Here is a 13366-nt window from a genome sequence, read left to right as displayed (position 1 = left end):
ACAAAAACGGCTGCACATGATCAGGTGAAAAATATCCAGGGAATAATTATGTTCCATTTCTTTCACAGATGTTTACAAAAAAACCTTTTAGAAAGTTTTGATAAAAAATGAGAAACTGGAATGCGATTTTGTTTTGTTGAGTGGTGCGTTGTCATATGACTATCATTGTATTGTCAATATTCTATAGGATATTTTGAATTTTTTTGATATGGCCGAACAGTTTACATTCAATGAATATGCAGATATGCATGTATTTTATGGACGAGTATTTTGTAATGCTGCAGAAGCTCGTCGTCTGTATTCCGAGCATTTTCCCAATCGAACGGTACCGTCAAGAGAAACATTCGAGCGTGTCGATCGTAGCTTGAGGGAGACAGGTATGTAATGATTGATGATTAATTTGAGCACGTTGTTTTATTTCGATATTATTGTAGGTACAGTTTTGCCAAAACGAGGTGGTGAGGGCGCTCCTAGGACTGTACGTACCGTTGTATTGGAGGAAAATATTTTGGAAGCCGTCGCTGATGATCCTTCAATGAGCATCAGACATCTATCAGAACAGTTCCATACATCCAAGTCCACTATTCATAGAATAATTAGGGAACAACTGCTCCACCCATTTCACATCCAGAAGGTACATGCCATGACACCTCAAGATTTTCCAGCACGACTGGAATATGCCAATTGGTTCATGGATAGGCAAAGAGAGGATATGACTTTTATTAATCGAGTTTTATTCAATGATGAAGCAGGTTTCAGTAGAGATGGAGTTATCAACTCTCATAATCTCCATATATGAACCGAAGAAAATCCCCATGGGATATTGCAAACCAAACACCAAAGGAAATTCAACGTGAATGTTTGGGCTGGTATCATAGGAAACCATCTCATAGGACCATTCGTTCTACAGGACCGATTGAATGGAGAACGTTATTTGGAGTTCATTCAGAACGATTTGAATGGACTTTTGGAACATGTTCCATTGCAAACCCGAAGAGATATGTGGTTTATGCATGATGGCGCTCCTCCTCATTTTAGTTTGATTGTGCGTGACCATCTGAACCATATTTTCCACAATAGATGGATTGGTAGAGGTGGGCCATATTCATGGCCATCGCGGTCTCCGGATTTAAATCCATTGGATTTCTTTCTGTGGGGGCATCTAAAAAGCCTTGTTTACGCTACACCTATTCACACAAGAGATGCATTGTTGAATAGAATAACATTACATTGTGAAGCCATACGAAACGACCCTGGAATGCTATTTCAAGTACAGAGAGGGTGTCTTCGCAGACTAAGAAAATGTATAGAGAGAGAAGGTGGTCATATCGAGCAGTTTCTGTAGCGGATTTTTCATTTCTGTTTGCCCTTGAGGCTCTTGAGTTTCATTAGTTAAACGTGTTTGCATTATAAAAATTCGTTATGAACATTTTACCTATCATTTCCATTTTCCTTAAAAACTAATATTTTCGAATAATGGTAGACATCTCAGGATAAATGTTGTTGAATTAACGTTATCATTATTATTTCTGCTTTGATAATTATTCATTTCAAATAATGGTGGACGAGCGGGTTTGATGTCGTCGAGTGAAACTACATTTTTATCAAGACTCGTTGCTCCGATCGACTTTCCACACGAGTACTTTTATTCATAAAATTGTCCAAGAAACCTTAATTTGTTGAAAAATATTGAAAAATATCTGTCATTTCAAAGTTTTGGGGTGTGGACCATCGGGGGTAGTCCGTTCCTGACTTTGTAGCAAAACAACTGACTCCTGCATGAAAGCTCATCGAAGGAATTCATTTGTTTAGTCAATTACCAAAATTTGGATGATTTTGAATATTCACTTGAAAAGTTATCAAAGAAAAACATTTTTCATTTTGTAACTTCGAGGGCCCGTTACTTGGTAACGAAGGATTTTAGGAAAAAAAGTTATATGAAGTATTGGTGATATTTTGACCCCATCTATACATTCCCGAGAGGAAAAGAGGAAGTCCAGGGACACCCTGTATATGCTTCGTTAAAACAAATTCGACTTTGAAATTTACGTATTGATGAGTCTCAGTCATGTATACCCCTGAGGCCCATTTTGATTTTGATTTCACAGCAAAAATTTCACCGGGTAAAAAATTCCTCGATTCACCCAGTGAATAATATTGTGGGATATGAGCCTGTTTAAGCTCACCCACGCAATCTGAATCTTATATTGATTAAAACTCTAATATAACCTTCTGCTGTGCCTGGTTATCCACTTTCAGAACGATTTAAAGCCACTTGTGTCAAAACATATAACCTTATCGAAAACATTAGAGATAATGTAGAATAACAAGCGCATGAGCGCGATATTTTCAGTATACATTTTGCGTTTTCGTTCAGTATTCAGTACATTAAAATTTCCCGCGACGCAACATCGAGAGCAACTCCAGTGACGTAGAATTTTAACGGCCCAATGGCTTTCGAGTAGAATTATTGATTATTCGGAGCAAGATGGCAGAACTGTGAAAACATATGGAGTTCCCCTGGACAAAGTTAACAATATGAGATTTGCTTATATATGCATTGTCATCGTCATATCATGTAGTGTTTGTGCTTCTGGTGATTTGGAAATATTTCCAGGTGAGTTAACAAAATCGTTTCTCAGTTAGTCAGAAAATACATTTCTTTTGAGACCTTACATATTATTGAATATTAACTATGGGGAATTGAATGATTTGACAAGTTTCGGACAAGAAAGATTGTGTTTTGAAGATTTGAATTAGACAGTATAATACCTGTCTTACTAAATCTAATCTAATACTTACAATGTAATGACAACAGTAGTTAATTTTAATGAGTTCTGAATGGTCAATTGTCATTTTCTCAGTTCATATAACAAAACTCAAATATATACCTTCTAACATACGTTGGCTGTCTGAAAAACAAGGTGAATTTTCAAATTTAGCCAGCTACGTACATTCGATAAGCGATTTTTTAATTTTTTTATGTTGGTACACTCATCTCGAACATATGTTCACAAGTTCAGCTGTTTAGCTGATACAGTTTGTAGAGGCATGAAACTCGCCAATGTTTTGGCGTGTTTGGCGATTTTCTGCAATAGAAAAAAAACGAATCATAGAATTTGTATGAAATTTTATGTGAAAAATAAAATTGAGTTTTCAAAAACACTCGAAATGTTGACAGTGTCATACGGTGATTGTACTCTGAGCCGAGAAAATGTTTACAAGTGGTACACGCTCTTCGCAGAAGGTCGGGATCATATCAATGACGACGCTCTCCCTGGCTGCTCCAGCACATCCACAACCGATGGCTGAGGATGTCGGCATATCGGTGGCAGCGAAGTTATAGTAATGATAATAATAAATGGTCTTTATTTTACGTGGCGGAGTTCAGCAAAGCGCTATTCTTCCACTCAACCATGTTTGACGAAAAAGAAATATTACAAAAAATAAATGGCAATTTCAGGACAAAAATAAAATTAAATGCAAATGTTTATATTTGGATCACTGTTGACTGAGCAATTCAGTTTTAAGTTTACGTTTGAATAGCGAAGTGATGCATTTTTCAAAGATTCACTGAATGAATACCTACATTGTTACAGCATGATACATGAAGGATCGTTATGATTCGGAATGTCAAAATTATTGGTGAATCTGAGATTTCTTGGATGTATCTAATGTCTGGAAAGGAGTTTTTCACCAAATATGTGGGTTGTTATTTTTATAAGTTTGTGAATAAAACAGGCGAAATGCAATTCTCTTCTGAGGTTGTAATCAATATGAAGTCGTTAGCATTTTATTTTGTGAAGCAATTCCACAGAATGCCTATCAATATACAAATCGATATTATCTATGGCCCGTCCACGATATTTGGCTTTTCCAAAAATTATTGAAGATAATTTACTAGGACTAAGATTTAGACAATGTTGCTGCAAAATCTGAACCAGATTTTTTATATCATCATTGAGCGATGATATAATAAGCTGATTTACTTTATCGGAGTAGTACACGTTGGTTTCATTTGCATATGAATGAATGTTGAAAAACTTAAGAACCTTGGAGAAGTCAGACGTGTAGATAATAAAGAGTACCGGGGCGAGAATTGAACCTGTTCGTTGCAAAATTGCTGGATATCGACAAAAAAAACCGTCGCATGGGCATCTCTCAGAAATTGTTCAATAACATCAACGGCGATTCAGATTTGCTTAAAAGAGTAATTTCTGGTGACGTATCATGAGTCCAATCGCACGAAGACAAAAAAACGCCAAATTGGACCAAATGACAAGGTTTTGCTAACTCTTTTTTTCGATTACCGTGGCGTAGTGCCTCAGGAGTTCTTGCCACATGGTCGTACTGTCAATAGGGAGTATTGAACGTCTGGTATTGTGAAAAAACAATTCGTGGCTTTTGCATCATCATGATGCTTGTGCTCTCTCGTCATTGCTTGTTCGTGATTTTTTGGCCAAAAACAAACCGTTATCATGACTCAGCCACCGTATTCACCAGACTTGGCTCTCTTGGACTAATGTTCCCAACTTCGAATAGACCCATGGAAGACGGCGTTTTGCGACGATTGTGAATATGAATTCTGATTGAGAAGGAATGACTACATTCACACAGTAATATGTTACTGATTTGACAATCAGAGTGAATTCTGTAGCGAAATTTTCGAATATTTTTGTGAGAATCTCTCAGTTGCTATGTCAACAATCACGATTCCGTTACGAATGAAATCGTTTTGTCGGACCTACCTGAAATAACTCATGTTTTCTGTTCATTATTAATTATTTTCAAAACAACAATGAACATTTCATTGACTTTCGCGATGAGGTTGATTCAATCATGTCAATCAATCAGAGATCTTATTTGCTGCAGTATTTTTGTAAACGATATATTGAAAATTTTATTTTAAGACTTGATTGTGGGACTGATTCACTGAGAGAATGCACTCCTATGAAATTTATTAGTGATTTTTTGAAGGGAGCAACAAATTGAGGGGTGAATACTTGGCTACATTCAACAAATATTGTAGAAAATGGAAAAATTTCACTTTGATCGTGAGTTGATTATTCTTATTCTGAAGAGATGCTGTTGATTTTGGATATGCGGTATATCTATTAACGTAATTATGAGGTTTACTGAGACGCTTGATATTTCTATGGCTTTTCACCATATGTGGCATGATGGTTTGCTGCCAAAACTTCAATGTTTGTCAGATCATTTTTGTGTATGGCTCTCCAGCTTTCTGAAAGAAAGTTCCCTGCAAGTAGCCGCCGATGGATATTGTCTGTTCTTACACGCTTTATATTAGCTTCACCTGTATGTATGTATGTATGATTGTTTGTATGCATGTTTGTGTGTAACTCTCAAGATCGGGATCTGTAGTGACAGAATTATCGGCATTATTGCTTGATCTATTCGCGGGCAGATGGCGCTGTTCGTAACCTAATTGATATTTTTTAATCTATTCGCGGGCAGATGGCGCTGTTCGTAACTATCAATTATTGCAATCAAATCAAATCAAAATGTACTTTTTTGTTGAAGATGAAATCTCATTGAGAAAGTGTTACTATTCTAAGAATTATAAGATACACAACTTGAAAGATATTGTTGAAGATAAGATATTATTGTCAAAGTGAATATAAGTTATACAAATTGAAAGTAATATTTGAACATTTGGTGATTTCAGCATTTTGGGGTGAAAAAGTAGTCAGAAAGTGATTCTCATGCAACACATAAATGTGAGTATGAGAATATAAAAACTATAAAGCATAAAAATATAAACGTGAATAGATAGAAAATAACAGTAAGAATCAACTTCGCTTGAGCTATTCGCGGGCAGATGGCGTTATACGTAACCTCCTTGATAGGTTGTTCAAAAGAAAATCAAAATAAAAAACATATTTTGAGAATTATAAGTGTTACCGAAATTTTGTACTACAGATGAAATATTTGAATATTTTCAATTACCCGTGATTCAGTACAGAAAAAAGTCTTTAACGAAACGGAAGATACATTTTAAAATATAATTAGATTATTTGAAAGCAAACCAGAATTTGGATTTCAACAAAGAAAACGTTGTCGTGAAATATACACCTAAAAAAATTCAGTTACTTAAATATTTCAAAAAATCGAAAAATCAGAATTAAGGTGCTTGACATACATATCAAATCAAAAGATTGATTTGAAAAATAAAATTATTCACTGAAAAAATATTTTTAGTCCATTAATATTTTGAATGAAACTTCAAATCAAAACATCAAGACTGAATTGTTTTCTGAAATTACAGCAAATTTTCCCTTTACTTCGAAACAATGTTTACAACTGTCCTGTCCTGAATTACTTTCTATATAAACTTTTGGGCACGATTAGTATGTTAGTTTCACACACCTGATCTGTTATCGTTGTCTCTGTGTGACTTGCTGTTCTTTACCCAAAAAGTAACCAGTTTCCTATATCTCATATGTCTAGTCTTTCTATGGTGATATTCTGTTCATTCAGTAGTCTTTTCATTTTATCTAATGTTTCTGCAATACATGTGAGGGTCTTGAAGGTGCTAGAATTATATTCATTATGAGAGTATACTTGGTTGATGGCTTGTTTGAAAAGGTTTTCTTTTATCAAGGATGATTCCAAATGGAATAAATTCATTATTTCGGTTACTGTACATAAAGAAAAACAGAAACACGTCAAATGTAAATTATTATTACTTGACATTCCTCAATGTTAAAAGGCCACCCCTACCTTCAACCCCTTTCTAATGACAGCTACAATCCCTAAATTTTTAAGTGGAAAGTATAGGTTTGTGATATATCGTTTGAAAGGTCTCTTGTTTTACGTTTGTTTTGCGAATATTCTGTCAATTTCAGTGGCTAATCCCCAGACAGCAATGTTGCAATATACTATGAAGTGAAATTTTGCGTAATAAACCGTTAGTAGAGATTTGGTATCTAGTTTACGTTTCAGTGATTTTATTTGATAATAAGATTGGTTCAGTTTCTTAGATGTGAACTCTATGTGTTCTCTCCATGTGAGAAGGGAATTAATCATTGTTCCTAAAAACTTTGTACAAGTTGTTGATCTCAGAGATTCGTTGAGAAAATTGAAGGTGAAGTTATGTAGACTTCGAGGAGAATATGCAAATTCAATACAAACAGTCTTTTTAACATTAACAGTTAATCTGTTATAACCAATCACTGAACTCTTGCAGTACAATGTTGACTTGGTTATTCATTTCATCTGGTGTTTTGATCGATAACATGATATACGTATCATCAACGTATTCTGTTATCAGAAAGATCATTGACATACAGTAAAAATATCAGTGGACTAAGAATACTACCCTGTGGTGTTCCTGTTGTAACAGAATATCGTTTGGAAGGTATCTTTATTCTCTATTAAAAAAAATTATCGTTTTCGAGTTTATTGCAACAATTAAGATAAAATAAATCAAAATCATGTGGTTACCGAAATTCGGTAAAATACTCTCCAAAACTAACATCATTCACATCTGAAGGTTCAGTTTTGTACAGATTGCTCTTTACATATCCCCATAGAAAAATCTAATGTTGAAAGATCAGGTGATCGCGCTGTCCATTCAACCGATCCTCGCCTCCCTATCCCCCGATTGGAAAATGATGTATCGAGGTATTGCCGGACATTGGCTTGGTAATGTTGTGGTGCTCCATCCTGCTAAAACTATATCGTATTCACTGGAACTTGAGGGATTCCTGGATCAGGATATAAATTTGCTAAACTTGAAAAGACATCATTTTGTAGTAGTGCCAAATAATTATCGCCATTCAAGTTGCCCTCAATGAAAAAGGAACCAATGATATGGTTTCCTACAATCCCTGCCCAAACATTAACCTTTTGAGGGTATTGCGTTTGTTCTTCTCTCATCCAGTGAGGATTTTCCGTAGACCAGTAGCGGCAATTTTGCCGATCAGCATGACTGTTAAGAGACAAAGTATACTCATCAGAAAACATAACGTCTTCTAATTCTAATTAACGTCATTTGCTCACAAAAATAAGTTCTTCTAACAAAATCGTCTTTCATGAGCTCCGGAGTAGGTACTATTTTATTGGGATGCATTTTATTTTCTTTTAATATGCTTACTATCGATGTATGGCTAACATTGAATGTAGTGGATGCCTGTCTACTCGATATATGTGGGTGTGTCCCAAACTCAAGCATCACATCTTTGAGTTCATCACTCATTGCATTGGCAGCTGCTTTCTTCATTTGCCCCACATGACCAAGCTCGCGAAACTGTTTCTCTATTTTACTTATTGTTCTGCGATATATGGGCGGTGAATATGGAATTTCTCATGAAATAGGCAAACTACTTCCTGATGTGTTCGGATTTTATCTCCGTAACCAATCATTTGTAAAACTGTTTTGTATGCATTTCCGTTAATCTACTTATTTGTCAGACTTGAAGTTAACGAACTTTAAACTTGATTTAAAATACTGACAACTAATGTTGTAACATACAAAACAAGTTGACAAGTCGTTTTAAACTAATGTTGCCACGAAAATTATTACGTTTCTTAGAGGATAACATCTAAAAAGAACATTGCTATGGTTTTTGCTTACTTTCTTGTTATCGATACCTCAACATGAAATAAGTTTTGGGTGTATTTTATCGAATTTCGGCAACCACATGATTTCAATATATTCGAATCTTGATTGTTGCAATAAACTTGAAAGCAATAACATTTTTTAATAGAGAATAAAGAGACCTTTCAAACTACATATCACAAGCCTATACTTCGCATTTAGAAAATTGGAGGTTGTACCTGTCATTCGACGGGGTTGAAGGTGGGGGTATCAGTTTTCCATTGGAGAATGTCAAATTATAATTTCAATTTGACGTGTTTTGGAATTTTGTTAAAATATGTACCGGAACCAAAATAATGAATTCATTCCATTTGGAGAGCAGTGTGTAGTATTACTGTCGATGAAGCTGTGGTGTAAGAGAAACCCGTCTAGAATAGAGGATTTATTCATGAAGATTGTTCAATTATTAGCATGGATAACAGAACAGTATAGCTCCAGAACCAAAACAAGATATTTATCGCAAAAACCTGGCAATATTGAATACGGTTCTCGTGCAGTTTTTTCTTTATTCACAGTGAATTGCTTTGCAATATAATTGCATTACAGCTTCGTTGTGATTCGATCTTTCCACTCACATTATTGTAAAAAACGTTTTTATGTTATGTGACAGATATTGCTGACTTTGCTTCTGTTATGACGATTATTTATGCTCGCATGCGAATTTCATTACCTTTTTTGTCTTCGTGAGCATAATAACAACATTTGTAACCTAACAAAATGAACGTCAATTATTTCATTCTTGAACTTTCGTTTATTTTCAAATGTTTTTCTAGATATTCCGTTGTTCCGGCAGAAGGCTGATCCAACAAATTAAAAATCAGTTTATTTCGAGTTATATCAAACCTTTCTTGAGATAGTAAGTTCCAAGCGGTTTACAATATTTTTTGGACGAAGGATTAGACTTTTGTTGTTTAAAAAATTATTGACGCATTGAAATTCTGAAAGAAGATAAATTCACAAAATATGAAAAGTACCAGGACCAAAATATTCGAATGATTTTTTTCAAGAAATCGAAAATGAATATGAATCGTAAAAGAATAAACACGTTGATTCAAGAAGAAAACAATGGAAATTAAATTACGAAACAAACTCCAAAAGAAAGTAGCACGAAAAATGAATGATATTACAATAGTTTTTACTTATTAGTATTCCTATTTTTCTACATCACACAATCATCGATAATGGGTACTTCTATTTGATGTTAATTTCTCCTTCATCTAACTCATCTATATATTTTGGTCCTAGTAATTTCTCCGATGACACTCCGTTTAAAAATCTAGTACCTATGGATCTAACTAAATAAATGATGTGCGTATACCAATATTCTTCTGAAAATTTTGATAGTTTTTAATTCCTCAAATGCTTTTTAACAGTTGCAATCATATTCCTGTATGAAAAACGTGATTTCTTCTTGAACATCCTTGATATCGAATATTGCTTTCAAAAGTGGATAAATTAATATCTTTTTATTTTGATACCGCTTCACCTTTATAGCAGAATTTGATGTAGACATTACCAAGTGATTAATCATGAATCATTGTCATTACGTGTGAATATTTGAAAATTATTATTCATAGGATCTATGAGATTCCAGTTAATTTAAAATTTTCAAATTTTTTTATGTAACATTTCGAATTTATTTGATACAGTACGGAACTGGACAGTTTAGACAAGAGTTGAGAAAGTGAAATGTTTCAATAAAACTTGTTACTAAGAACCACACTAAGTATAAATGCTCCACAGCGTTTACTCACCTCTCGAAGCTTGATACCTAAAAACAAAATGAATGTCAAAGTTAATTATCGTGCTTTCCTTGTTTATTCTTTTCTTGTTAGAAGTGAATGTGTAATTTTTTTTATTGTGGGGAGTTTAGGAACTCATTTATATAGAAATATTTTCAATTTTTCATATCAAGTATTCATCTATAAAAAGATAATAAATTTTTCTATAGCTCATTATTGCTCATTATTATTTTCTGTGTGAACTATTTGCACATTATTGTGAATTTATTCAAGCGTATGATAGTTGAAACATGCAACACATTATAATTTATGTAATGTAGTCGAATGAACCTATTATCTATATATTCATATATTCAATTTCAGTCATTCTTCGAGTAAAGTTCAATGTATTTATGTTCATGGCGATTCTTATATTATAATCAATATCGACCCTTCCAGTTCAATAAACTTGCAACATTAGATTTTTGCTTTGAGAATTCAATCAAAAATTCATTCTATATTGGATTTTTTCTTTATTTCAGGTTTGAAGTTCAGCTTTGACAATGAGGACCAAATATCCCGCCCAAGACGATTCGATCACTCCAACTATTATTCAAAGATTGTGAATCCATTTCAATCTCTTCCTCAGCAAGATTATGACGTGTCAGTAACCAGAGAGTTTCCACAATATGAATCAATTCCGGATAGAACTGATAAGATAAGACAATATCAGGAAGTAACTAATTGGGATAAATACCATTCACGTCAACATATTAAACACAGAGATTATCATGAAAACCGACCTTCTAAGTTTGATTTCAGTAACTTTGATTTGACAATTCCCCTCATAAATGAAGCATGGAGATTTTCCGACCAAAAAGACAGGTATTTGTTGAAGGACAGAGAAGATGCTAGTAATGGAAGGGTTATTTTTGAACAAGCAGAACCTTTTTTGTATCCAAGAATGAACGAAAAGTTTCCTTACGATGAATTGCCTCGGAATGTACATGAAAATTTTGTTTCCCACCATGAATTGCACTCTAATGACAGAAACTGGAGCGGTTATTTTGACTCCGGGCGATTCAATAATGTGAAAGCAGTTGAAGATCCTACTGATTTTGCTTATGCCCCACCTGATCCGAGATTTTACAGAAGAATAAATGAACCAAATGGAACAGGTGAGCTATGTTTATGAATGAATTTCACCCAACCATTGTTGGGACATTAAATTTATGAATATTTTTTGAAACTCTTTCCTTTTTCATTTTGAACTGAACACGATTAATTCAGATTTTTCAATCATTTATATTCCACAGGGAAATTCACCTACTAATGAATTCTCTTTCATTGTTAACGTTGGTGATGTTGATGAAGCTCGAGGTGCATCAAACATACTATGAGAAAAATATTCACGAACGACTATAAAAAATCACTAAAATGAATGTATCCGAAAATAAAATAAAATTTTCACGATAGTATATCATCGCTTAACCATGACTGAACACAAGTACCAACTGCTAATCACACAAATTTCGTACTGTTCAGAACCTTTGACTTCCCAAATCTCATACAAAAGCCGATAAGTTAACTTCGGGCTTTGTGAAAAACCGAGTCCTAGACGAAGGAAACTAACGTGAATATTCTCGAAGAGTTCCAGTTTGAATGTTATAAATGTAGACGTACTGCACATAAACAGTAATAAATGCAGACTTAAAAATCATAAAAGCAATAACACAGTTAAATGAGAGATGAATTAACTTCATTGGGTTTGAAAAAACTTACTCTTCTTTAGATTCAAAATCACAAAGTCAATAAGAAAAATCACTGAAGTGACTGAAAATCTATCTATCGTCTATGTATGGAGTCAATCATTTTTTGGAAAACCAATTTTCCACAAGGAAATTACCAAAATCTGAGTATTTTCAAAGATTCCACTTCAATCGCAAGATTATCACCATCTCATTATGCCTCTTATTTTGTCAAAGTCAATTTTTCAGCGAAGTTCAAAATCACCAATCTTTCAAGAATACACAATACAATGCAAAAAAAAACAATGATTGTTATCACTATTATCTGCTGTGTATCTTAATAGTTATGAGTAGAATTTGGAATTCTGGCGTAAGATTAATTTATTGAAAAAACTTCTTCCCCACCAGAACGAATATGCTGTGTCTCAACGCGGGTTTCGCTAATATGTTAGCATCATCAGGAGATTATTGAACCCTGATATGATCTACAGTTCCTAACAGTTCACATCACTGTGGACAGCACAAACTTGCTGGATTGAATTTTTTAATGCATCGTCTTCTGACTTTTCTTCTCACACATGAGAGGTTCACAAAAGAAAAACGTACAATACAGGAAATAGCAGCCAGAGATGTTTTTTCGAGGGGTATTGTAGATGATATAGTAAGGATGAAAAAGTTTAGGTTTAAAATGAACGAAATGTTGACTTTAGAAAACGACGAGAACCAAGATAAATATATCTCAGTTCCACACCACCAATACACGGAGAACTTTGAAAATATTTCCAAGGAACTAGGTATGGTGGTGGTTTTCAGAAGAAGTCATATACTACAGAGCTTTTTAGGAAATCCAAAAGACAAAGTCGAGGATTCGGAAAAGTCTGGAATTTACGAAATCAAATGTAAGGACTGCGATGCAAAATATTATGGATAGACGAAAATACTTTTCATAATAAGATATAAGGAACACTTTGCACACCTAAAATATGGAAGAGCAGAAAAATCAGCAGTCGCTCCTCATATTTCGCAACAAAACCATTCCATAGAATTCAGTTCATGAGGATTAGTTAGACAAGTCAACAACAGGCATCCATATGCCTGTGAGAAAACATGATAATATTATGAATAATAATGTTGGACCAATACCTGATAGTATACAACATCGGTTGTTGATACCTGACTATTACATAAGGACACATTGTAAAATTGATTTAAGACTAGTAGATGAGGCAATATTGTGAAATTAAATTGAGACACTCAAGACGCAGATACCTATAAGA

The 13366-nt window shown here is 34.1% G+C and overlaps 1 protein-coding gene across 2 annotated transcripts in view; it reads left to right on the top strand.

The window, feature by feature from the left end:
- Window positions 1-2372: 2372 nt before the first annotated feature.
- LOC111510426 (uncharacterized) overlaps window positions 2373-13366 on the top strand; it is a 28044-nt gene continuing 17050 nt past the window's right edge. Inside the window, exons 1-2 of one of the 2 annotated variants that reach the window (XM_074178947.1) lie at window positions 2373-2617; window positions 10884-11519. In XM_074178947.1, the coding sequence (XP_074035048.1) occupies window positions 2539-2617; window positions 10884-11519 (715 nt within the window). In that variant the 5' untranslated portion in view covers window positions 2373-2538. The remainder of the gene's footprint in view (window positions 2618-10883; window positions 11520-13366) is intronic. The other variant, XM_074178946.1, reaches the window with a different exon arrangement.

Source organism: Leptinotarsa decemlineata, unplaced genomic scaffold (genome assembly GCF_025532065.1).
Source record: "Leptinotarsa decemlineata unplaced genomic scaffold, Ldec_3_MD MMD2_tig00004307_RagTag_RagTag, whole genome shotgun sequence".
NCBI classification, from domain to species: domain Eukaryota; kingdom Metazoa; phylum Arthropoda; class Insecta; order Coleoptera; family Chrysomelidae; genus Leptinotarsa; species Leptinotarsa decemlineata.
This window is presented reverse-complemented; position numbering and strand designations above follow the sequence as displayed.